Source organism: Pseudocercospora fijiensis (genome assembly GCF_000340215.1).
Source record: "Pseudocercospora fijiensis CIRAD86 unplaced genomic scaffold MYCFIscaffold_1, whole genome shotgun sequence".
Lineage (NCBI taxonomy): Eukaryota > Fungi > Ascomycota > Dothideomycetes > Mycosphaerellales > Mycosphaerellaceae > Pseudocercospora > Pseudocercospora fijiensis.
The window spans coordinates 549,136-575,835 of NW_006921532.1; the positions used below are offsets into that span (position 1 = coordinate 549,136).

The following is a 26,700-nucleotide window of genomic DNA, read 5'->3' on the forward strand; positions in this document are numbered from 1 at the left end:
TTACTCTCGGCGGACTCTTTACTCCTAGCGAACATAAATGCCTACGTTATCCGGTTAATAATATAGCTAATATAGCGTAGATAGCGCTTCTAGAAGTAGCTATAGCCTTCTGCTTAAATAAAGGTCTCTATAGCTATATAGAGGGTCTTGTTGTTAGAGCTATTATTAGCAGTTATCTAGCCGATCTTGTCTATTATATTGAAGACCTTAAAGCTATTAATAAGTAGTAGTGCGAGGAAGTCGCCTATATAAGAGCCGACCGGAAGTTGTAGAAGATCTAGCAGTAGTTAAACTAACTTGCCCTTATTGTTTATATACTAACAATTAATAGCCTAGAAGTGCTTTCTTCTATACTAAGACTTCTATGTATCAGTACTAACGTAGATGCAGCTTAAGGCGCTTAATAAGCCTTGTTTGACGTGCTCTCGCTAGTGCTCGAAGTTATATAGAATGTAGCTAAAGAGGGTCGTATATAAGCGTAGGAGGACGTAGTTAGCTTATAGGTTAACTGCTAATACTAGGTCCTTAAACTCCTTCGTTACAATAGCACTATAAGAGATACTAAGTGCTATAACAAAGCGTACGAGAGCGTATCTAAAGGTCTTCTTATCCGCTGCGTTCTTTAGTATATTAACGGTCTTCTATGCCTTAACTTCTAAGTTCTTCCGGATAGTAGCTAAGAAGTCGATTGTACTCTGTTTCTTACTATTATCCTTCTCTTTTATACGACTAACGATAACTTAATGCTTATAGAATAGGTGCTCGGCGGCGTTGCTAGATTGAGACTAAAAGCGCTCTAGATCGTTGTCGCTATAGTATTTATAGTAGAATACTCGATAGCGGCTGTTCTTAACTCTTTTAGGCTCGCTATCCTTTAGAGGTCTCGAGTAAGACTACAACTCCGGATTACGCCTATTGCTAGCTCTCTTTCGCTTCTTAGATAGTATAGGTGTCGGTGTCGGTTACGTAGGTGTTACTAAGGACGATAAGGACTATATAGGAAGGAATAATAGGTTAGGTATTAGCTAAGGAGGTTAACTTAGTAGTAGTAGTAGTATAGGATTTAGTACCTCTCTGTCTTCGATATCTTCGAGTTCGCTTAGATCGCTCGAATCTTAGGTAAATAGTATCTGTTGTCTATCCTACGTTTCCTATTAGGTTTCTTAGTTCTTACGGAAGTTTTCTAAGCGCCGCTATAAAGGCTTAGGGTTTTTGCGTATCTCTACTATAGTAAGGAAATAGTAGAAGTTATAAAAGAATAGAGGTTTAGAAAATTTGAGTTTAATAGGGCTTACTAAGGTTTAAGGCGCGAGCCGAAGCCGCTCGGTTAGTAGACTCCGAAGGCTCCTATTAGGCTTTAAAGACCCTAAATAATATAATTAATAGGAACAGGCAGGCGCGCAAGCAATAACTCCTACTATTCTATATACTATTCTAATCCTTTATAATACCTTTAACACCTTTAATACTACTATTACTACTACTAATATACTCCTTTCCGAAAGCTTCGATAGCTAATATATTACGAGCACGTTATACGGCGAGCTCGAGCTTTAATTCGCATTCCTCGCCTATACGTAGTATATACGAGTAGCAAGTATAGGGGTTACTAAACCTAAAGTGCTTCGCCCTCTCTTCTACCCTCTATATCTACTCGCGACAGACCTAGCAGCGACAGTCCGCTAGATATACGGCTATATAATTACCCTTCTTACGGATGTAATCCTCGAAAGCCTCTACCTTCTTCTTATAAATATCGAGCTCGGTATTCTTCGCAATTAGTCGGTGTTCTACGCCTTCGTATTCCTTTAGTATACGGCGAGACTCCTATAACAACCCTTCTATAACAGCTTGCTAAGCCCCTATTTCCTTATACTATTAATCGAGCTAATCCTAACCTTTTACCGTCTTCTTCGGGTTCTTACGAAGCCTCTTAGTAACCGGTTGTTCTTTATCGGAAGCGCTGTTAGCGATAGGCTTCTTGTCGACAGGCTAAGTCTAAGTCTAAGTCTATAGCAGCGGCAGCGGTAGTAGCGACAATAAGGTATCTATAACCTTAACCTCCGACTCTAACTCGCTATCTAATATCTATACGATTAGCTATAGCAACCGACAGTATTCGCTATTAACCTACCTCGATTACTTCTACGCGCTTCTAACCTATTTTTAATACGAGTTTGTATAAGGAAGAAGGAGGAAACACTACGAAATTGAGGGATACTTGTACGCCGTAGTATTGCCTACGATTGCCTAAGAAACGCCGACTAATTGTAATTATAATCACATAATCACACGCATAACAATTATAACTACAATTACTGTAATTGTAAGTAATTATATAATTATAGGAATTAACAATTAACAGCTATAATATATAAGTATCTCTATCGATTATTAGGTCGACATTAAGAGCGCTTAGTCGCTAGCATATCTACTAAACCTTCGAGGCCGCATGTATAGAGATCCCGTATTGCTTTAGGGGTAGCTCTCTATATATACTTAGCTTAATTTGCGAAGACATAGCGGTCGTTGTCTAAAGAGCTACAGTATTCGCATAGTTTCGGTATTTAGTTATACTAAGAATATTATTAGCGATTGTATAATAAGTAAATACAATATGTAGCTAACTCTAATAACAAATAAAGGTTGTACCGACCTCTTAGTTCTTCGCTTAATAGGCTATCTTAAGGACTTAATTCGTCCTTCGTAGAGTTCGTAAGGCTTCTATACGCCTAGACGAGAGCTTCGTATAGCGCGAAACAAGGGATTACCCTAGATAGCATTAGAGCAACTTATAGTAGTCTTAAACATAGGCGAGAATACCTTAACTATCCGGTCTAAAAGAGGCAAGTAGCCGCCTATATAGACCTACTAGAGCGGCACTTGTATGCCCCTAGACTATAGACTATAGACTATCTCTACTTAGACTAGTAACAAAGGGTTGTTAGTATATCTGTATAATTTAGCTTAGCTACTATAAGCTACTATAGAAATAAACTCCCGCATAGACTATATAATACCCTTTATTACTAGTCTAATCCGCTTCTATCGGGGTTTTAGTACGCGTATATAGATAAAGCGACCCGAATTTTTTTTCGAAGAAAGAATACGCAATACCTAGACTAAAATTCGAAAATCCGCTACGGTAGCGACCTAGATAAATACTTTATATATACTAATTACTATTTTTTATTCTATATACGATAGCCTTAGTTTAGGAAAATCGAATATAATCTAAAAACCGAATACGCTCGGCTATATAGAAGGCTACTCTATACCGCGACGATAAGAATACGTACTATTTAGACCGTAATTCGAAAAAGTACTACTAGGCGGGCCTAGATAATTATATTATCTAGGGCCTCTACTATATATTATATATTAATTTGTGTTCCTCGACGAGTGCTTCCTTAAGAGGGGAAAATCTATATAAATAGCTAAATTGCGACAGAAACGGGCTAGACTAGAGATAGGATCTCTATAATCTAAACGCTAATTGGCTATATACTACACCTTAGCTGCATACTATGCTACACCTTAGCTATATACTATGCCACACACACATATACCAAAATACTCTCAAATAATCCTATCTCTAGTCTGGTCTCGAGATAGGACTACAGAGCAGTGCATCCCCATGTCGAATACAGTACTTGATTCGAATCGATTAGAGAAATCAGGCGAAACTGAGAAGAGCTGTTCGAAGAAATAGGATGAATTATCTGCACAATTCATCAGTATGTATCGAGACTGAGAGACACACATGCAAAGTTTGGATCCAGATAAGACTTGTCCAATAATGAAGCACATGCAAGCGATTTCAGTCCTTCGTGTTTCGATCTTCTTAAATGCGAGGTGCCGACTTGTAGCTCTTCCTCTATTTCATTGGTCTTCACAATTGCTGCTAGTGTCTGCCCAGGAAGGAGATAGTCTTCCTTTACGCAATCGGCTGGAGTCGTGCGACAAAATATAAAGGCATACTCACTGAATGGCGAAAGGTATTCGGTAGCCCCATTGATCTGTGCGAGATGACAGTGCACGAAGTACGCCCGCCCGCAGCGATCAGCTGGCCAATGCAAAAGCACATACATATTCGTCCAGCTGGTCAAGGACACCCTGAGAATCATGGGCAAGCACTCCGAATCGCAACATCATCAAGCGCGGGCTGTGCGTCGCTAAGGAGCGATCTTGCCATCGTCCTACAAAACGGTGTCTACCGTCAATTCATGCATGCTGTGCTTAGACCCACACGTGCCTTGTCAGCATCCATCTCCACCACGTCCGTTGACATACATAATAACTCTTTCCAAGTTGACAGCGCTCCGTCACAGGATACAGTACTCTCCGTAGCAGACAGAAACCAATCATTCCCCGCCTACAAAATTCCCAGCTACCTCTATAAAACCACCCTAGCTCGGCGAATCCCACTCCTCATCAACATCCATCTCCGTAGACCATCTCACATAATTCTTACGCAGCCCATCACCCATCATCATCATCAAGCCCCCAAATTCTTGCCTAGAAGCAGGAGCAGGAGCAGTCTGGATCTCCAACCTCGACCCCTTCCTCGAAATCCACACACCACGGGACATGAAAGCGGGAAAGATTTCTATAATTCATGTTAGGACGCACGGCGGTGATGGCCGTACTATACTATGCTATGCTATTATTCAGAGAGTCTCACTTGTAGTAGTAGTAGAAGCTCCACGAGGATTGCCATGATACCACGTCTTGGAACTGTGCTCGGAAGGGCCTTCTTGAATTCCATGGTGGTTGGAAGTGACGTGTTTGAGCCATTCGTCAACGGTTTGTGAGACGTAGCCACAGCCGTCGTGGACACAGACTCGATGTCGGAATGCTAAAGAGAGATTCTCGTTCTGGCGTAAGAGTCGATGGTGGCATTCTCGGTATGGGCAGTGGAAGTAGTAGTGCTCTTGTTCCAGAGGTCGATGGGCTTCTTCTAAAGGTGGTGAATAGTTGTCCATTTCCCGGTCGATACTGAAATCGCAGCGTTCCAAGTGCTTTTCCCAGTCTTCTTTCCAAGTCGGTAGGTCACGTTGTTGGTTTTCGGGAATGACCAAGTGTCGTCGGATTTGTCTTAGTCTTGCCAGTGCGACTGATTGATGTAGATCGAAGTCGTCCATTTGCTCTGACGCATGTTTCTCCCAAGGTTTTGCCGTCCGTTGCTCTAAGAGGTGATGATTCTGCTCTTGATGTTGCTTTCTCAGCTTTCGCCACTCGTGTCTCCACTTCCACTCCGGTCTGCCATCTTCTTGATATACCACTTCTCCCTGACTTGAACGTTCCCATACTGGCTCCGGGTGCTCAATATCGGCGTCACTCTCGCGATTTACTGGTCCATCAACGCCCTTCCGAGTCTGTCGACTTAGTTTACGATGCTTGAAGCCAATTTCTTCCAAATTTTGACTTGGCCATTGAGTGCTCTCAAATGATTGGAAGTTCTGACCTGACATGAAGTTTCTGAAGTCTTGCTCGACAGAGGATAGTTCAGCTTCCACGACGCTGCGAAAACATTCCACCTTGGCAGCTGAACTTGAGCTCCTTAATACATCGTCTGAGAAGTCTGAGGCTGTGAGGCCTCTTCTCGCAGGCGCCGCGACTCGCTTCCCAACACCCAACGGATCACGACTCTTGAATTCTGCCTCGATGCCAGGAACGCCAGAGAACGTAGAACACGCCAATCCTTTTGCACTGCCAATGATCCTCTGGCCCAGCTTCGGCCTTTTCTCGGCCGCCGCCGCCATAGCCGCTTGTATCTTTTTCTGTAACAGAGGCCCAGGAGACAACGATTGAAGGTGGACAGTTTCCACGTCCAGCAAGTGGATTTACATGGACAAGAAATCCGGTCTCCGTCCAGATTTCGGAACTGGTTTCCGATGCCCGAGCAAGTGAATGCAATGGTATATTTTCCGGCTGAACCTTGCGAGAGTATTGCCAAGGACTCCGAGGCCTTTACTGCCAGTATACTCAATGTCGTCGCTCAAGAGCTTGTATCTACGGCGAGGCGAAAAAAGCTGTAACGTGAAGTTTTGGAAGTTGACTATGGGTTTCGCTCCAAGCCCTGGAGATCTGCCCTAGCGTCGTCGGCTGACGTCGGCCCGCTCTGTTCGGGAAGGCTTGCTGCTTCCAGAATGCTTTTCCAGAATGTTGTGGTTCAGTTAGGTAATATGCTGGTTAGCTGATGGCATTAGCTGACCTATGCTAAGAGGAAGGATACACAATGGGTATATTAACTGCAGTTTCTATAGTAGGCTCCTAATCCTTCTTTGTATAGTTATATAGTTGTCAATCCGATAATTAGTTATATCCCTAGCACGATTTACAACAGGTTATAAGCCCGGCGTATACGCTTACCTGTCCAGTTCAACTATAAAAGAACTGTTTCTAGAGTCTACTAAACAGAGCTAGCTATCTAGACCTATTAGGTACCTAGTTAAGAGCTCTAGTTCGGACTAAAACCTAGCAAGTGTCCCTTATAAGCCCTGCCTAGCACTATACTAAAAGGCAGCTAGGAACGATAGACACCAATTAGACAAAGACAGCAAAGGAGAATCAGGTTCTTAGGAAGGGGATCAACTTCTAAGACTAGAAGCTTATATTCTAGGCGGCCCTTCTAGAAAAGGACCTAGTTAGTATAGTATTCTATAGACTTAACTAGGCTGATAAAATAAAACCACCTCTAAAGAGCATGTTTATAGGGGACTTAGCCGATTAGTAGTATAGAGATATGTTTAGGGATTAGAAAAAGAAAGACATCTAAGCCCTAGGCATACTTATTACTAGACTCGACCCTGCTCTTAGACTAGACTTCGGTAACACACCTAAGTTAGCTAAGGATATATACGACTACATTAAGGCTCTATATAAGCCTATTGTAACCGTAGACATATTTGATACTATCAAACTCATTAGGCACATTAGGATGCCCCTTACTAATCCGAACACTTAGTAGTACTGCGAATCTTTTTAGCAGTAGTTCAATAGATTTCAAACATCGATAGAACAATTTGCTAGCTTAGTTACAACAATAGAAGCGCCTATAAAGTCATTAGACATTAAGATACCTAATATGCTTATTAGGATGCTGTTTATTTAGGGCCTTTCTAGTTACGAATAGCTTAGATCCTAGAAGTACAACAACAAGCCTGAAGCTAAGGACTCCTCCCTTAAAGTAATAATAACGTCCCTAAGGAGAGAAAAGCCTCCTAGATAGTCATCTAGCGGCTTAAAGCTTGTTAGAGGGGCTATTGGTAATAATAACGACTAGTGCACTCAGTGCAAGCATAAACATACTAACGCTAAGTGCTACAAGCAACACCCTAATATAGCACTACCTAGTTAGGGAAAGAAAGACAAGAGCAAAGACAAAGACAAAGGCAAGAAGGGTAAAGGCAAAGGAAAGGGCAAATCTAGTAGTGCTATTAACAATAATAAAGATGAATTAGACTCCTCCTCTAACTCGGAAGATAAGGGAGACTATTAGCTAGACGGCCTTAGTAGGGGCCTAATTGGGGGAGCTATTGCAAAGCCGGGACTAGCTGTAGCAAGCTCTAAGAACCTAATAGCCAATACAAAAGTTTAGGATACAGGTACATTACTACACATTATAGGGAACAAGAGCTAGTTTAGCGATCTCAAGTACCTAACTAAGCCTATTCAGTTCTCCTAAGCAGTAGGAAAATCAAGTATATTACGATTAGGAACTGTTAACATCTTCCTAACCTATAAAGGAAAGAAAACCCTAATTACTCTAATAGACGTCCTCTACTCCCCGAACTTAGATTGCAACCTAATCTTAGCAGAGCGTCTTTAGAAGAAATGTAGCATTCACTTAGATAGACCTTTAGGCACTTTAATGCTTAAAGGCAAGCTAATTAAAAAGGTTGAGGAAGTATAAGGAGTACTTACCCTTAAAGATACTAGAGTTAAAATGCTAGGCTTAGCTTTAAAACCAAACTTAGAATCGAGTTAGAAAGGGCAGCTATTAGCCCTAGCTATCGCTAGACTACGAGCGGACACATTGAGATAGCATTAGAGACTTAGCTACGTCGGCAACAAGATCCTAATAGCTACTAAGGAAGCTATTCTAGGCCTAGAAGAAGTTGATATATCTGAACTCGAGTACTGTAAGACCTACAAGCTCTCGAGAGCTTAAAGAGTTGTATTAAGAGAACACAGAACTAGACTAGAAAAAGCCCTTAACGAAGTCTATGTTGACCTTGTTAGCGTACAACCATTTAATCTGTTTAGAAACAGGTACATTATAATCCTAACTAATGCTAAAACTAGGCTTAGGTAGGGTCTATTACTTCGAAACAAAGACAAGGTAACAAGTAGTAACAAGCTAACCAACTGGATAGCTAGAATTAAGAGGCAATACAACAAAATCCCCAAAATTATCTTTAGTAATAGCGGGGGAGAGTTTACTAACAACGATCTAGTACACTTTGCAGAGGAAGTTAGCATTAGATAGGATGTGTCTATACTATATACACCGGAGTAGAATGGTATTGCAGAGTCGTTAAACAAGACGATTCTGCTTAAGGCAAGAGTAATGATAATTAACTCTAGCCTACTAATGTACTACTAGTACTTTGTAGTAATGCATTCGATTTACCTAACTAACAGACTAGTAAACTTGAGAACTAAGGAAGTTCTACTTAAGGCCTTTAAATTAGACTTGAATATCGGTAGTATAGATATTAACTTGTCTAAGACGAGACGATTTGGCTATAAGGCATTCAAATACCTCGAATCCGGGGTTGAACGACTTAACTCCTAGAAGTTTGCACTAAGAGCTTTCGTTTACTGGTTTATTAGATTCTAAGAAAATTTATCAACAAACTATCTGCTCTAGAACCCGTACTAGAAGGATGGCGTATAGTAATATAACATTAGATTCTCTCTACACGTTACCTTCAACGAGGACTTTGTCTATAAAGACAATTTTACTAAGCTTCTAAGTACCCTTTAAGCTTAGGGGGAGTATTTGAGACTAGCTGTCCCTTAGGAGACTATTTAGGTACTTGAAACCCAGTCTGACCTTTCATTTAAGTTAGGAATCCTAGCACTATTCCCTAGTAATAACCAAACACCTTAGCACTCTTTAGAACCTTAGGGGGAGCTATTTAGAGGTAGTATCCCTTAGCCTTAGCAGGCTTATAATCAGGAAGATTAGGAAGACTCCCTTACAGCTTAGGGGGAGCAAGGTACACTTAAGCAAGGAATACTACCTTAGCCAACACCTATAGCTAATAAGCTAACACTCCAAAATCACTAACTAGAACTACTAGCTGCCTAGTAGGAAGCTGCTCCTAAGAAAAATTAGTATACTTAAGAAACAGATACTGCTGAACTAGAAGACACCCCAATCACTCCCTTCTAAGTCCCTAAGACTACTAGCAAGAGAAAGAGGGCTCCTAACCTACCTTAGCTAAACCCTCCTTAAGCCGAAGTACGACTCAGGTCTAGCAGAGCCGTAGCTAAGCATAACTATAGCAAGATCACTAAGATTACTATAGCTGCTACTACAAAAGATGCTTAGAAGCCAGCTAACCTAACAACCCTAGCTAAAGCCCTAAAAAGGCCTAACTAGGATAAATGGAGAAAAGCCGTTACAAAAGAGATAAGGTCTCTTGAAAAGTCTAGTGCAATCGAGTAGATTCTAGCCGAATCCCTGCTAAAAGGCAGAATACCTCTAATAGGAAAATGGGTTTTCAAGATCAAATACCTGCTAGACGGCTCCGTTGACAAATACAAGGCAAGATAGACAGCTAGAGGCTTTATACAGAAGCAAGGTCTTAACTATATCAACACCTATGCTCCTATACTAAGAGCAGCTACTACTAGACTTGTCCTTAGGCTTTTAGTAAACAAAAACTAGAAGCGAAGACAGGTTGATATCGAGACTGCTTTCTTGAATCCCCCTCTAGATAAAGAGATTTTTATCAGACCCCTAAAAGGCGCGCACCTATTTAAGAAGCACCCTCTAAAGTAGATCATCCGTATTAGAAAAGGATTGTATAGCCTTAAGTAGGCTGCTAATCTCTAGCACTATAATGCTTTAGACACTCTTCGTCAACTTAGCCTAAGCAGGACAAAGAGTAACTATTGCCTATAGTAAGGTAATAGTATTCTTATCCTCCTTTATATAGATAATTTCTAAATCTTTAGAACCTCTAAGGCAAAGATCGATGCTCTAATTGAAGGTCTTCGCAAGAAGTATACAATTAAGATTGTTACGTCCAACCTGTTTCTAGGCCTTTATCTAAAGGAAGACAAGGAGGGAAACCTTACTATCTCCTAGATACACTATACTAAAGAGAAGCTTCAGAAGCATAGCTTAGACTAGTACAAGCTAATAAAGCATCTACTTAAGAAGCTTTACGAGCCTCTTACAACCCCCTATAACCGTTAGGACTACTAGCTGTTTAATACTATGATTAGTGAAATGCAGTTTCTAGCTAACTAAACTAGACTAGACATTAGCTATACCGTCAACCACCTTGCTAGGTTCCTTTAGAATCCCGGACCTAAGTATGTTATAGCTGCTAAACATCTCTAGAGGTATATTGCTAGCATAGTTGACAAAGGACTTGTCTTTAGAAAGAAGAAAACTTTGGAATTTCAGGCATACTCTAACGCAGACTTTGCTAGTAACCCTTTATTATTAAGATTAATATTAGGCGCCCTTATACTTCTTAACAACACTCTAATTATATAGAGATTACAGCTCTAGAAGGAAGTCGTGCTCTCTAGCACTAAAGTAGAGTATATTGCTCTAATAGAAGCATACAGAGAAATCTGCTAGCTCCGAAATTTAATAACTAAGCTTCAACTACTTACTAAGGAAGAAGTCAATAGGATTCATATCTAGGTAGACAACTAGTTAGCTATTTCCCTTGTTAAGGACTATACAAATTCTAAGAGGTCGAGGCACGTTTCCCTTAGGAACTACTACTACAGAGAACAGTATACCTAGGGAAAGATCAGTGTCGAATTCGTTACTACTAACAAACAGCTAGCGGACTGTTTCACTAAGCCCAAATCTCTAAACAAAATTCTCTAATAATACAGCGTCTCTAGGACAAACTCCTAAGTCATTCCTTTAGAAAGAAAAATCTTATTTGTAGGATTAGAAAACAAGCTTTATATACTCATTGAATTTCATTCTAATTTCTGGAAACAGCCTAGCTGCACTATGCAGTCTAAGCTGCAAAATTTCTTTTATAACAATATTAAGACTAAGCAGGAAGAAATACCCCAGCCCTTAAGAGTTAGAAACTCTCTAATGCTATAAGGCTTTCACTAATCCAGACTACCTAGCCTATTTCAAAATCGAAAACATATATTATAGCTCTCTGTCTACTAGAAAAAACCGAATCTCCCTAATCAGCTACCCATCTTAGTATTACTATCTTCGTAATTAGAGAAACCCTCCTAAGGACTACCGGAACTACGAGTCGAGCTAGGACTAGTAGACAACCTAGAACCTAGACTACGACTACGTCCCTAAGCAGCAGCCTAGGCATAAGCATTTGCCTGCTATAGCAGCAAATTTGCTACTGCCTAGGCGCCCTAAGGAGTACTCTAATCGATGCTAGACGGGACTAGTATATATAGACGACGCTAATTAGTGCCTACTCTGCTCCCCGGATTGCGAGGCGGCAGAGGCGCTATAGGCGCCTAACGATTCGTATTAGAGCGTAGCCGAGAGACGTAACCTAACAAAAGAATTAGTGTTTTTGCTTTAAAAAAAATATGTATAAGACTAGATTCAACTCACTAGAGAACTCGCATTAACTATAATAATTTAGGCTAGCACAGTTAGTGCAAGCGCCCTTTAGGAAAGCGATATCCTAACCGTTGATTCGATAACTTAGAGTTACACACTCTAAGTACGGACCCTTTGACTGCTTGTAAGGACCGCACTAGCTGTTACTAGTATGCACGCGTCTAGCGGTAGCCGCATACACAAGCGCGGCAGGCAAGTAGTTAACATTCGATTTTGAGCCTAAATTGAATGCCTTAGCCGCCTTACGTAGACGCGGAGGTATACTTAGAAATAGCCGAGCATTATCCTAGCTCGTAATAAAATGCCTAACATTAACGTTGCGTAGCTAAGGCGGAGTCTACTCCGGACTAATATTGGTTAAGCACTAGATAATTCTCTAGAGAATCGCGATAGTTAACTGAACTTCCTTAAGGACTACGCCTAGTTAGCAAATTGTTAGAAAAGGGGAAACTCTAACAGCAATACTTACTAGTCTCTACAAGCTAGAGCTTATTATAACGCGAAGGGTGCCGATTCTTGTTTGGATTATTATTACCGCCGCCGCTGCTACTACTACCTATACTACTCGCTATACTCCCTAAGCTAGGGTAAAGAATTATCGCTATAATAAAGTCTCGGCTAGCTGTTAGACTTGAAAGGTCTTAGTAAGAATTTGAAATCTAGTAGAGGCTGCTAGTACTCTAGGGATTGCTAAAGAGTAGATTGTAAAAGTTCAAGTTGTCTAGTTAAGTTCAAGTGTCTTTTATAGGCGCCTGCTAACCCTGCAATTACGACTAAGGACATTACTCTAAAGCAAACCAATTAGTAAACAATATAATATAAGCACGTACAAGTAGCATAGCATATGAAGCTGTATATAAAGCAGATATAGTCTAACATCTAAAGACAGTCAGAAGATAAAGTAAAGCTCTAAGCCTAGATTTAGAGTGTCTAATCTGAACAGTATATTATCTCTGCCTAAGGGGGAGTGTTGTAGTTCAGTTAGGTAATATGCTAGTTAGCTGATAGCATTAGCTAACCTATGCCAAGAGGAAGGACACACAATAGGTATATTAACTGCAGTTTCTATAGCAGGCTCCTAATCCTTCTTTGTATAGTTACATAGTTGTCAATCCGATGATTAGTTGCATCCCTAGCACGATTCACAACACAGAACGATCCCGCAATGGACACTTTAGGTGCAACATATAAATCTAGTAAGGAAGAAAAGGCAGAACATATACAAAGCACGCGACATCCGAGAAATATCATTCTTGACGTAGCCGCAGAGCTCCCAAGGTCGGCAAACTCACCTTCTCCTTACGAGCAGCTGTGGAAACGATTGGCCAGCTTAGGCAAGGATGCGTATGTTCCTAGTACGATGTATTCCGAATTGATTCGAATTCCTCCCGACCGCGCAGGGGAGCTACGCTGCCACAGTGCCACTGCCACGCTTTGTCAGCTGAGAGATGCAGGAACTTGAATACTGCCACGAGATGGGACAGATCATTCAATCGAGCGAGAGCGAGTTAGTATTCTAGTGGTTGTACGGTAATGATCTTTACAACTTTGGCTCGGGCCATTCGCCCTCGATAACCACGGTCAACACACCAGTACGGACTTTGCTTGTGGTTTTCTAGACTCATGTCAGACGATTCAGCGGCATCAGTTCCTAGGATGCTCGATCTTGCCTTCAACTCCTTATGCGCCTCGCATTCTTTATTATAAAATTCGTGATCGTCGTGGTTCTTGAAGATTGACTGTGATACAATCGTATAGCCGTCGCTGAGCGGCGAGCCGGTATTCAAGACCCTTCTGCTCACGTTTGAGACGATATATGGTTCGCTATTCTGCATGCAATTCAGTACATGTGACATTGGACATCGAAAGCCATACTAGGAGAGCTTACCCGTTTGGCATTCTTCCTCAGAACTTCGTACTCCTTCAAGACCGTATCGATATGCTCTCCAGGCACTTTAAACATGGTAGTCCGTTTGACATGCATCTGAGCCATAGTTGCCGTATACGCTCTTCGAGAGATATACGATGCTGCCTTCGCTAAGCTGCGTGTAGTAAGCATGTTCGGATGCAGCCACCAGATGATGCCTCACGGTATTTGACTGCATGCTGAGCTCCACTATTAGCGGCGGCGGAATAAAGCCGCGGCCCATATGGAAGACGGTCTTCAAAGATGCCGTTCCTCTACGCTCGAATCGCGGAATTCAGCAGTTCGATGAGGATGAGACTGTGGCCACAAGCAGTTGTGACTGAAAAGAAAAGAGACTCGCAGTGGCAGGAAGAAGAAGTGTTTCGAAAGGGGAAATGACGCTACAGTATTACAATGCGCGAAATGTCGTGCCAACCCGTAGAACAGCCGCTATACCGCATACCCGAGGTTTGTTAGTGTTTCGCTAGCAAATAGTGGGTCGTAGGTAAACAGTATGCTCCTTCTAGCCTAGTAGTGTTCGTAGTGTCGATTAGGGCTAAGAAGGAGGCTAATCTCGAGTCTGTTTAATCTACTATCTCTTTAGTACCTTTACCGCCTTTAATAAAGCCTTCGGACTGCAATAGATAGCCGCCTAAGTACAATATCGAGAAGCTAAGACAGATAAGTAAACAACCTCGCCGTCGCCGCCGTTAGAATACTATAGAGCTACCTACTAATAAAGACAACGACGCCCTACTAGATAAAGCTATAGCTAGAAGCGATAGTAAAGGCACTTAGGTTACTAGTAACGAGGCTATAGACTAAGACGACTATATAGCGGCTAGCGAGGAAGATAAGGACGTAGAATAAGAAGAAGAAGAGCTATATAATATTACCCTACTATAGACTATTATCTATAGTTACGAGACCTTAGCTAGTAAGCTATTAAAGATAACCTCCGACAACGACTACGGCACTTATAAGGAAGAATAGTTATAATAGAAGGACGACGAGTAGTCGCGCCTTTAAGAGCGATACGAGGAGCCTCGCTTTAAGACTATTACGAAGGCTAATCGCTATCTAATATACCTCGAGACTAGGATATTAAGGGGTTGTATCTAAAGGGCGTTATATTAGCTCTATAAGTAGCATCTGTAAGGCAAGAAGAACCTTACTATCTACCTAAGGGTGCCTATCTCTAAGAAGCCGCTATCCCCGAGAACGCCTACTTCTTAAGGTCGTAGTAATAGTAGTAGCAACGTAACGTAATAGGCTATTCGCGAGCTTCGTACGTCTTAACGAGCGGCTACTAGCGCTAGTAGTAGCTTATAAGAGGTAGATTTCGACGCGGAAGAAGCGATACCTATACCTAGCGGCGATTATTAACACTTATTACGTAACCGGTAGGTCTATAAGGATAAGGCTTGTCCTAACCGTAATAGCTATTATTAGGTAAATAGAAGCTAACGATAGGAGAATTATATAAAGATTAGTCCTAATATGCTTATACGATAGGCGAAGGCCATTCGAATAGGCTACAATCTACTAGATCTAACGGCGCCGCCTATAACGATTAACTATCTAGGTAAGAGCCTAGCGGCTATAATAATAAGATAGAAGGTAAGAGTAGAGGTTGCCGCTAGCGGCAATCTAAGGACTATAAAGGGCACTGCTATTAGCAGTAGCGTAATTACTATCTATAATTACTTAGCGCCCTATTCCGAGCGACTAACTAAGAAGCTACGGGCCGACGGCTATACGTCTAGTCCTATTAGATCTAGCACTATAGCGCCTTCTAGTCCCCTTGTTAGTAATACTGCTAACCGTATAATAACGCCGCCGGACATTCAACTTGTTATGTTCTTTAACTAGCTAAAGCGACAAGACCGTAACGGCTAGAGAGAGCGGAAGACTAATATAAGGGCAATCTACGGGGTTTTAAAGGAAATAGATTATAGCCTAGACTAAGTATTAACAGTAATACTGTCTAAGTAGAAGGAATAGGGTTTAAAGGCAGGCTAATACGGCCGGATAATACGTGTCCTACGGAAGTATAATAAGGACGAGCGATCGCTATAGGAAGACCTATATTAGAACGCCGGCGTATAGGTTGTCGTAGGTCGGTAGGGCGGTAATATAGAAGTAGGATTTCGGACTTTGTTAATTATGCTATATCTTAGCGAGTATCTAGTATTTTTATACGGTGTAAACGGGAGGTTCTTCGTTAGTATCGAGAGCATTAGACTATAATAAGAAATACATTAATTACCTAGCGTAGTAGTATTGTTATAGGTGCCTATCGACGATAGTTAATCGTAGCTTCGCGCGCTAAGCCCGCGATTAGTAAAGGCGATATATCGGCGGTCTCGGAGGCCTTCGGTAGTAGAGTTAGTAGTAGAGTACGGCGATAGAAAGCCGCGATCTTCTAATATGCCGTTAGCATTATATCTTTATAACAACTATATACTTTTTAAAACAGACAACGGGAGGTTGTTCGGCGGCATCGATAGTATTGTTTCCTACCGAAGAGATAATAAAGATATATTATAGTAGTAGTATATTAATAGCCTATTAGTCGTTATAGATCGCGGCTATCTAAGCGGGTACTCTCCGGATTCTAGCTAAAACGCACCCTTATACTAATAGCACTAATTTAAATAGCCTCGAGGTAATACTAGCGACAGAAACGGCCTCTAAACTACTAAAATAAGGACTCTTCTATCGCAATAGTTACCGGTAGAACATTCGAGGTACGACGATTAGGTATAATAGTAGATTTTACTAACTTTTAAAAGATTGCCGACAGTTAAGGCGAAGAGGACCTTCTACGAGATGCTACTACTATATTACTGTTAGCTAATTCAGCTAATTTAAGAAGCTTATTACTATAGCCGGTATTTCTAAATCTATAGCATATCGAGGCTATTATAAAGGACGTTGCTACTAATATAGCACGTATTATTATAGAAGAAATAAGATAGGAGATAGAAGAGTTAAAAGGCCGTATTACTAAGTTAGAGACGGTCGTCGGTCTTAGTAAGACTATAGTTGAATAAGTAACTACAGTTAGCTATATTGTATAATAATTCCCTTCTTATTAATAGCGATATCTATACCGCTAGAACTACGCCGCTACGTGTCTCGAGATAGCTGTCTCGTTAGCCTCCTTTACGGTATACTTAACGAAGTATCTAAAGTCCTCGAAGGCGCCTACGTCTTAAATGTAGTGCTTAATCTAGCTCTTTAGGCTAGTAAACGAGTTCTCGATTAGGTTGTAATCTAGTAAGTATAGCAGCAAGTACTTTAACTAGATACTAGCGGCGGTATAGAGGTCCTTTACTCGGTAACTCCTATAGATAGGTGCGTTATCTATTACAAGCTACTAACCTAAACTAAGCTACGGCAGAATAGTAAACTCGAGCTAGTCTTCGAAGATAGCGGTAGTAATTAATCCTTAAATAACGAGGGTGCCGTCGAGATAACTACGCGAAGTTATCGCTAGCAATATACTCTATCGCTTCGACCTCTACGTAGATACGTTAAACTAATAAGGCAACCCCTTTAGTAAGTATCTAGTCTTCCGCTATCTAGTGCGCTCGTTACTAGCACTCTCGTCTATATAATATACCTTATCCGCGTTCTTGCTAGTTTGCTATACCTCGAAGTCCTTACGTAGCTCTTAGTTACGCTCCTTCGCGATCCGTATACCTACTTTCCTCGTCTAGTTGCGGCGCTTTAGCGTACGAGCGATAATATAGCGCGACGCGACAACGTCGAAGGTATCGTAGAGATACTAGATAATCTCGTCGTAGTAGGCGATAGGGCACTTAGTAAGGAACTCGAGGATACGCTAACTATATATTAGCACTAGAAACCGACCAAATCGCGACCGAATATACACCTCTTCGTATAGCGGCTTTAGGACTCGTTTCCGGCCTAACTTGTTTAAATCCTTAATATATAATATACTAAACAACTCGTATATATTACGGAGCTTGTCTATATAGCGCCTAGAGAGGTTCAACTATAGCGCAATCTCGTTATTCGACAAGGAAGTAGTATTAAAGAGGCGGAGGAGTTCCTATACCTACTAAGTAGGTAGTCTTACTATAGCAACCGGCTTGCTAAGCAAACAATACCTAGGACTAGCTATACTACTAGAAATAGCGACAATATATATTAGAAGAGATAGAAAACGTTATTAATACCTAGATCGCATTTTATACTTCTGTCTGCCTAGCTTTCCTACTAAAATTCAGTAGTAGGCGTAGGTTATACGAAGTAATATATACGAGGTACGTATACCGGCGATTCTACGGGTTAGCACGACATTTCGCGTATTATAATATTTTGTACCTTGCAAGCTCTAGTTCTATAGTATTAGTCAAAATTCACTATATACTAGCTTATGTTTCGCGATAAGGGGGACAGGTCCTACTCGTACAATTTGCAATATCGTAGATATAGAAAGACGCTCTACCTAAGAACGTCTACCTACTCTAGGACACTATAGCATGCTCTATAATTAGTGTCCCCTATTAGAGAGAGATAGGACAGGCGGGGTTTACAGGGGTTTAGAGAACGACTAGTAGTAAAGAGCAGAGTAGGACTCCTTATAATACAATATACCTACCGCTCTAGCAACTAAAGAGCTAACTATAAGAATTAGGGTTAGAACGAGTCGATAATACTACGCGTACGTCGAATAATACGGAAAGATTAAATCGGGGATATTAAAGCTAACTAAGGATAAGAAGGACGAGAGATGCTCTCTATTAGAGCATTCCTCCGGTCGAAGAGCCGAGAAGGTAAGAGGTACCGCTCGGAAAGATCGTTTGCTATCTTCTATTACGGTACTCGGTAATATAATAACGATCTTGTAGTACAAGCAATAGAAGCAGTTTATTCGCTCTAGGGCCGTATCGTAGTATACTTCTTCTAAGGCGAGTAAATAGAGATTACGATAGCAAGTCTACTAGATTGGCCTTATTAGAAATTCGCTAGCACGACCGCGAAGCTATAAAACAGAGGGCGAGATATTATATCGAACCGTAGTAGGTCCGTAAAGTATACGTCCGTAAATGGCGGTATACAAGGCTCTAGTCTACAAGTTTCGGAGACCTGCCGAGACCTCTCGATATAGTATAAAAATCCTACTACGCTATAGATATACAACTTATATTAGCATTAACCACACTTTTAGCCGGTATTAGTTCTCGCTGTTCTCGTAGAAAAGAACAAGCTAAGCTCGTAGTTATACGACCTCGCTAAACACCCTTACTTAGAATACCCCGCGGTACTATACTACCGGAGTAACCGTACCTACTCCGCGAATTTTATAGAATTCGCGAAACCACTATAGATTGTTAGCAATTCGAACTATATTAAACTAACTAACGCGTTTCTAATACCGTAAACTGTATCGTCGTATTTCTAGTAGTATAGACGGTCCTAGGTATTATTTTAGCGTTCTAATAGCACTATTATTAGGTTAGAAACACGCGTAGCTAACCCGCTAGCAAATACCTCCTAATTAGATTACTTTTATATAGGATCTGTAGGTAGAGGGCTACTCTAATCGTAGTATCTCTAGAAAGACGTATATTAGTCGCTACGCTATTAACTCTTTAAGGATTAATATTATATTATTTAGCGAGCCGTATCCGTAATAGGCGAAGAAAGGACCTTCTCGGAAGCTAACTAAGGCGTAAGAACTACGTATTCTCGAATACCTATACGATCGACCGACTTCGTACTATTCTAAGACTATATAGTTTATTTATAACGAGTTTAATATTATTATATCCGAGACGACCGTAAGCGATATCCTTAAACGCTATAACTTCTCGAAGAAGAAGGCTTAGCGTAAGGCGCTTAAATAGAGCTACGAGTTGCGCGAGAACTAGCGTACGCTATAGAAAGGGATACTAATAGGTTGTATCTACTATATCGACGAGTCTAGTTTAAACGAGCGTACTAGATAGCGGAAATATAGCTATTCTAAAGTTAATACTCCTTATAAAGATATCGGCGGCTCGAAGAGGTTAAAGAGATAGTCTATACTACCTACTATAATAAGTAAGGGTTATCTAGACGATTACCTTATCTACTAAGGCTCTATTAAAGCCGTAGACTTCGAAGACTAGCTAGAGTTGTTTATACTGCCTTGACTAGAAAGGGGTATATTTCTCGTAATAGATAATGCCTTAATATACTATACTCTACGCGTTTAAGACCTATATAATAGCTTTAGTATTTACCTACGTTACTTGCCGCTATACTTACTAGACTTTAATCCTATCGAGATATCCTTTAACTCGCTAAAAGTATAGATTAGGCGTAATATAGTGTAAAGGGCTACGCCCTAGGTAGAAAGCGCTAGCCTTAGGCATTCGGCCTGCGCGACTCTAACCTACTGCTTAGCGCTTAGCGTACCGCACAAAACTATTCGGATTTACGTAGATAGACTTAGCTCTTTATCGAACCTATTAAGTCTTACATCTAGTATCTACGTACGCGTTGCTTACCCGTAACATTAGGTTCGATTATTAATATAGGAAACGCGGAGGTTTATTAGGAACCCGAGTAAGATAGCTAGGGGAACGCTGCCTCTACTGTACCGGAGATAACTAGGGACGAGATCTATCGTGCCTTCGAGAGTCTCTATACTAGATAGTAGACGATAGAAGCCTAGCTATAAGCTACTCGTTCCGCGCTCTAATACGCGGAAGCGTCTCGCTAGCCCGGGCCTACCGAAGCTAGTTTAGTTCGAGACTAGTCTACGAACGAGATCCTAAAAGGACTGCTAGAAACTCTCTCGGCTTCCGGCTAAAACGTAACGGCGTCCTGCGAGTAGAAACTACTATCGTAGGATAGGAAAGCCGAGTCGTTCCGGGACTACTTACTACGACTAAGAAGTTCGTACCGAGTTCGTTCCGGGCTGAAACTAAAGCTCTCCGAAGATTACTACTAGGACACCGTATACGATACCCTACCGGCAAAGGAACGCGCTAGGATGCGCTACTTCTAGGAAAGAGGAAGCCTTACGAAAGGAAAGGACCCCGAAGCTTTCTTCTAGCAACTTAAGGACGTCTTTACGGATAGCAACGAAGCTATAAAGGCGCTAGAGTAACTCTAAGCCCTAAGGCACTCCTAGGGACAACCTTAGTACGACTACTAGCTAGAATTCGACGGCCTCCTACTAAGCGTAGGCGGAGACCGTTAGATAGACGATACGAAAATCGGATATTTAAAGAACACCTTCTCGAACGCAGCTAAGACCTATACTGCCGCTATACTAAAGATTAAGGATTACTACCTCTATACGGAGGAGGTCGAGCGGATTATAACGAACCTCGAGTCGATAGATTAGTTTAAATAGGCTACGAAACGCTAGCAAGAAAGGAAGAAAGAAGTAGCGAGTCCTACGGTCGTTATTCCCCCTTATACGGCCCCCGCGACGAACCCGAAGGTCGACTCTAATAGAGACGTAGTTATAAATCCCGCTTAAACTAACGCTTCCTATAGAAAGAACCGCGGAGCCTAATAATCGACGGTAGGGAAACCTAGGGCTAAATAGGTCGACTCTATAGAAAGAGAGAAGCGTAAGGAGAAAAGGCTCTACTTCCGCTACGGAGCGAGCGGATACCGTATTTAAGATTGCCTATACGCCCCGCCGGCTTAGCCTACTAAGATTAGTATCGCCTCCGTATAATCTATTCTAGAGGACGTAGAAGAATAGTCGGACTTAAGCAGTTCCGACTCGGGAAAAGAGTAACTCCTACTCGTAGTTAGGAGTCGGGAGTAGATAGAGTACGGGTAAGGAAATAGGAAGAAGTTAAAAAGGATATAAACGGGAATCTTATATATACCGATATAGTCCTCGAAAATAACGTCGGAACTTCTACTCTTATCGACGAAGGATGCTAGTATTACGCTACAATTAATATAGGCCTAGCTAAAGGCCTCGGACTTAGCTATATTAGCCGTAAGTCCCGAGAAGTAAAAGGAGCGTCGTCGGCAATATAAGACGCGAAAATTATAGGAGTCGTCGCTTTCTAGATAGAAATTAACGGATTCTAATAAACGGTATACGCTTACGTCGTACCGGGATTAGCTTTTCCCCTTATCCTAGGGAACCTATAGAAGGCATATAATAAGGTTAGGACCGCGCCTAAGAAACGATAGTACTACTACGGGAGGGCTCGATATTAGATTAAAGAAGGGCGCTATTACCGCGAGGTCGATACGAACGGGAATATCGCTACGATTAACGCTATAAGAAGCCTACTTGCCGCGATAATTGCCGAGGATATTAAAAAGGCCCTAAAGACGAAGGAATACCCGACGATCGAGGAGCTAAAGAAGAAGCTACCCTCGGAGGTTCGCGATATAGCCGCGCTATTTTATTAGAGGGAGGCCGATAAGTTAGCGCCCTATCGTCCTAGTATCGACTATACGATAGAACTCCGGAAGAAACTAGACGGATCCTAGCCTTAACTCCCTTAGAGTCCGCTCTATAGTATATCGAAGTAAGAACTCTTAGTCTTACGGAAGTCGCTAGACGAGCTACTAAAGAAGGGGTTTATAAAACCGGCGAACTCCGAAGCGGCGGCGCCCGTACTGTTCGTTAAGAAGCCCGGGGGAGGACTGCGGTTCTACTACGACTATAGGGCGCTTAACGCTCTAACGAAGCAAGACAGATACCCCCTCCTACTAATCCCGGACACTATAAGGAACCTAACGGAGGCCCGGTAGCTAACTAAGGTTAACGTAGTCTCGGCCTTCTATAAGATTAGAATAGCAAAAGGATACGAGTATAAAACAGCCTTCCGGACGAGGCTAGGCTCGTTCGAGCAGCTAGTATACCCGTTTAGTTTGTCCGGAGCTCCGGCTATATTTTAACGGTATATTAACACTCTTTTATAGGAGTATCTAGACGACTTCGCGTTAGCGTATATAGACGACGTAGTTATCTACTCGAGCGGGTCGAGGGAAGACTATTTCCGTAAGGTAAGAGCGGTACTTAAGAAGCTTTAGGACGGAGGCCTTTACCTCGATATTAAAAAGAGCGAATTCGCCTAGAAAAAGATTAAGTACCTAGGATTTATCGTTTACGCTAACGGAGAAGGAGTGTTAGCCGACCCCGAAAAGGTAGAAGCCGTACGAAAATAGGTAGCACCTAAGACCTAAAAGGAAGTTCGTCGTTTCTTAGGATTTACGAACTACTACCGTATATTCGTACCGAACTATTCTAAGATCTCCGTACTATTAACTACGCTTACTAGCAAGGGAACCCCGTTCGCCTAGGGAGAAGAATAGGATAAAGCGTTCGAGACGCTAAAGGACAAATTCTACCGCGCCCCGGTACTTACCTAGTAGGACCCGTCTCTCTCTACCTTCCTTAAGACGGATTGTAGCGGGTTCGCGATTAGGGGCGCCCTTATCTAAGAAAAGGCGGGAATCCGCCGACCGGTAGGCTTCTTTTCGAAGAAACTAAACAAGGCGGAGATTAATTACAACATCTATAATAAGGAAATGCTCGCAGTCGTATCTAGTATTAAGTTTTAGGACTCCGAGCTAAAATTATATAGTCCCTTTACGATTTAGACGGACTACAAGAACCTAGAATACTTTATAGTAAAGCGCTAGCTATCCGAAAGACAGATCCGATAGTAGGAAGAACTAGCGAAATACTAGTTTACCCTAGTCTACCGGCTAGGAATCGAAGCTATCCTACCGGATACCTTATTAAGGAGGGAATAAGACACGTTAGGCTAAGACGACAAGCTTTCGAGGTTCCGGAGATTCTTAGAGCCGGACCTCTCTCTAAACTAGCCGGAAAACGTCTAGATTTCTAGTGCTACTATCTATAGCTTCCTACGTATAACGAAGGCGAGCCCGTTATCCCTACTCGCGAACGAAACGGAGCCCGCGTAGCCTTCGCCGGAAAGCGCTAAACTATTCTAGGACCTAGAGATAAACGATATATAGAAGAGCATTATCGAGAAAGATACGGTATACTAGATAGTAGTATAGAAAATCCGTAAGGGATGCAGAACATTGCAACCGGAAATTAAAGCAAAAATTTAGATCGGGGATTGTATAATAGACCCTAAGGGGTTCCTTCGCTACCGCGGCAAGCTCTAGGTTCTAGGAGCCCTAGCGACGACGGAAACCGAATATAAAGATATAGAGGCCGAGGAACTATAGTAGGATATGCTACGTACGAAGATTATCTAGTCGATCTACGACTCGCCGCTCTACGGCTACCCCGGCCGGGATTCTACTACTTCTATACTAGGTCGCGACTTTTACTAGCCGCTATAGTCGAAGCAGGTGCGGCAATTCCTACGGAACTATAACTATTATAGACGTAATAAGGTATAGAGGGAACACAAATACGGCCTCCTAAAACCCCTACCGGTACCTAACCGTTTCTTCTAGAAAATCTCGATAGACTTTATAACCGACCTACCGGAGTTAGATAGGAACCGGTATCTATAGGTAATTAAAGACCGCCTTAGCAAATAGATCGCCCTTATCGGTACTCCCTCTATAAAAGTAGAGGAATGCGCGGTATTGTTTCTAAAATACTAGGTTAGGTATTACGGACTTCCTTATACTATTACTAGCGACAGAGGTACGAATTAGACAAGCACTTTCTAGAGGGAGATATGTCGACTACTCGGCGTAAAGCAGAGGTTAAGCTCCGCCTACTACCTACAAACCGACGGGGGTCCGGAGCGCGTAAACTAAGATATACAAGCTTACCTACGGAACTATATTAACTAGATATAGTCCGATTAGAACTAATAGCTTCCTACGGCAGAACTAGCGTTTAACGGGAGACACTAAGCGGGGTTAGGAATAAGCTCTTTCTTCGCGACTTACGGTTACGAATCTACCTCCCCCGTTACGTTAGAAGAGGACCTAGCTATCGATAGACGGCTAACTGCCGCGAAACGGGCGGAGGAGTTCGTAAACAAGATTAAGAAGATCTTAGATCTATACTAAGTATAAATAGCGGAGGCCGTATAGAAGCAAGAGGACAGCGCGAATAAGACTAGAACTCTAGCGCCGGTATATCGTATCGGAGACAAGGTCTAGCTCGACCTAAGGAATTACTAGACTAGTAGACTAAAGAAGAGCCTCGACTCGAAGTACGCTAAGTATACGGTAGAAGAGGTATTGTCGCCTATCTTAGTACAACTCTCGGGGATACCTAGCAATATTTACCTAGTATTCTATACCGACCTTCTAAGACTTGCGAGCCGGGACCCCCTTCTAGGGTAGGTAACCGACGACGAACAGCCGGACCCTATCTTAATCGAGACGTATAAAGAATAGCAGGTCGAAGAAATCCTATATATCCGAAAAAAGAAGCGAGGCCGAGAGCGAGAAGCACTCGTAAAATAGAACGGGTACTATAAACCTATGTAGGAACCCCTAGACTATATCGTAGATACCTCCGCGCTAGACAACTTCGAAGCGAAATATAGACAAATCGAGGAGAACGACGGGCCTCTAGGAGATTAGGAGAAGAGAGGAAAACGGAAGAAATAACGCAGTAACCTAGAGTTTTTCCGCGGAGTAACGGGTTTATAGATTCTAGGGACTTTTACTAACTTCTAGAGTTTGGATTTTCTTACTAACTTACTAGACTTAGAATTACTAGAACACTAGAGAAGAGAAACATAATTTAGAGCCGAGAAGAATTTTATTTAGGTATTTATAAGTAAGTATCGGGTCTCTGCCCGAAATTAGAAGGTTACCTTAGGACTACAAAAAAAAAATAATAATAATACATCCGAAACTACCTAGAAACCCCTAGAAAACCTACGGAAACCTTTACTCCTTTAGCGGACCTAGACGATTGTTACCGAGACGGAGGGCGGTCGGAACGCTACTAAAAAAGAAAGGTTAGCGAGAGAAAGTCGAAGGGTAGCGAGGAACTTACGTCTAAGTCTATTAAGCTACGACATTAGCGACGGTGTTCGTTACCTCCGAGGCGACAGCGCTAAAACAAACGGTTAGCGAGGGTTTTATCGTAGGAAACGGAGAATCTTACTTAGATAACAACCTCTATAGCTAGAGAGACTTAAGGGCTTTCTAGGCCTTAAGAACCTTAAGAAGCTCGGAGTGCTTCTCGGCGATATTAGCGCGAGTCGCGCGGGTATAGCTAGCGTAGGCTACGTAGGCTATTTAAGGACTAAATAGTTAGCGAGAGATTTAATACGGGAATCGCGATAACTTATAGTAGGGCGTAGGCAATTCTCTTACAAGCGTAATTAGCGCAAGCCCTAGAGCTAGCGGGCTTAAGAAAAGTTAGCAGACCCCGCGACAAATCGGACGGGAACCTTATAGATTAGTCGGCGTAGTCTTCGCCGGAGTTATAGCAACTAATATAGTAAATTTAACGAGCTATCTAGGATAAGTTAATTTTGCGAAGGGAACCGAGGAGGAAGGGGAGGGACTTGCGGTGTTAGTAGTAGTAGTAGTAGTAGTAGGGGTATATATAAAGAAAAGAGGAAGAAGAAGAAGAAGAGGGAAATATTAATACTCCTAGAAGGCGACGCCGAAGTAAAGGTCGCGAAAGTAAAGGAAAGCGCGATTGCAAGTAAAGCGTTTAAAAGCGCAGTTACGGCGCGTTCTAGAAGGCGGTAAGCAGGTAAAAGAGCGTAGTTTAGCAGTCGCGAAGAAAGTTACAGTCGTTAAAACCCTAGTTACGGCAACCCCGACCGGAAAGCAGCGGAAACCCCGATCGCAAAGGAGGAAACTACGAGCGCGTTACTCTAGAGAAGCTTAGATAGGTACAGATCTAACGGATGAAGTAATAGCGATAGAAACTACGGAGGGCTTTCTATCCCCGCTAAGGAAGGGAAGGAGGACGGGGGTAATATAAAGGGCTACGCCCTAGGTAGAAAGCGCTAGCCTTAGGCATTCGGCCTACGCGACTCTAACCTACTGCTTAGCGCTT

General features: G+C 42.1%; 3 protein-coding genes across 3 annotated transcripts; 1 reads left to right on the forward strand and 2 right to left on the reverse strand.

The window, feature by feature from the left end:
• Nucleotides 1-3,579: 3,579 nt before the first annotated feature.
• MYCFIDRAFT_169050 (uncharacterized protein) lies at nucleotides 3,580-7,306 on the reverse strand (the record flags this gene model as incomplete). Its single annotated transcript, XM_007922532.1, is given in 16 exon segments — nucleotides 3,580-3,722; nucleotides 3,764-3,949; nucleotides 3,986-4,066; nucleotides 4,086-4,116; nucleotides 4,151-4,213; nucleotides 4,250-4,300; nucleotides 4,330-4,375; nucleotides 4,429-4,562; nucleotides 4,586-4,609; nucleotides 4,633-4,653; nucleotides 4,685-4,756; nucleotides 4,785-5,663; nucleotides 5,698-5,887; nucleotides 5,941-6,082; nucleotides 6,114-6,191; nucleotides 7,294-7,306. 16 exon segments carry the CDS (start codon nucleotides 7,304-7,306, stop codon nucleotides 3,580-3,582), a joined length of 2,154 nt encoding a protein of 717 aa, XP_007920723.1.
• A 5,629-nt stretch (nucleotides 7,307-12,935) lies between these two features.
• Nucleotides 12,936-13,808, reverse strand: MYCFIDRAFT_169051 (uncharacterized protein; the record flags this gene model as incomplete). The annotated part of the gene is made up of 9 exons (XM_007922533.1): nucleotides 12,936-12,947; nucleotides 12,972-12,987; nucleotides 13,033-13,085; nucleotides 13,108-13,144; nucleotides 13,175-13,220; nucleotides 13,247-13,280; nucleotides 13,345-13,367; nucleotides 13,395-13,639; nucleotides 13,663-13,808. The coding sequence occupies 9 exons, from the start codon at nucleotides 13,806-13,808 to the stop codon at nucleotides 12,936-12,938; spliced, it is 612 nt and encodes a 203-aa protein (XP_007920724.1).
• A 72-nt stretch (nucleotides 13,809-13,880) lies between these two features.
• Nucleotides 13,881-23,800, forward strand: MYCFIDRAFT_169052 (uncharacterized protein; the record flags this gene model as incomplete). Its single annotated transcript, XM_007922534.1, has 5 exons — nucleotides 13,881-13,906; nucleotides 13,939-14,041; nucleotides 14,077-14,083; nucleotides 14,112-14,149; nucleotides 23,780-23,800. The coding sequence occupies 5 exons, from the start codon at nucleotides 13,881-13,883 to the stop codon at nucleotides 23,798-23,800; spliced, it is 195 nt and encodes a 64-aa protein (XP_007920725.1).
• Nucleotides 23,801-26,700: the final 2,900 nt, after the last annotated feature.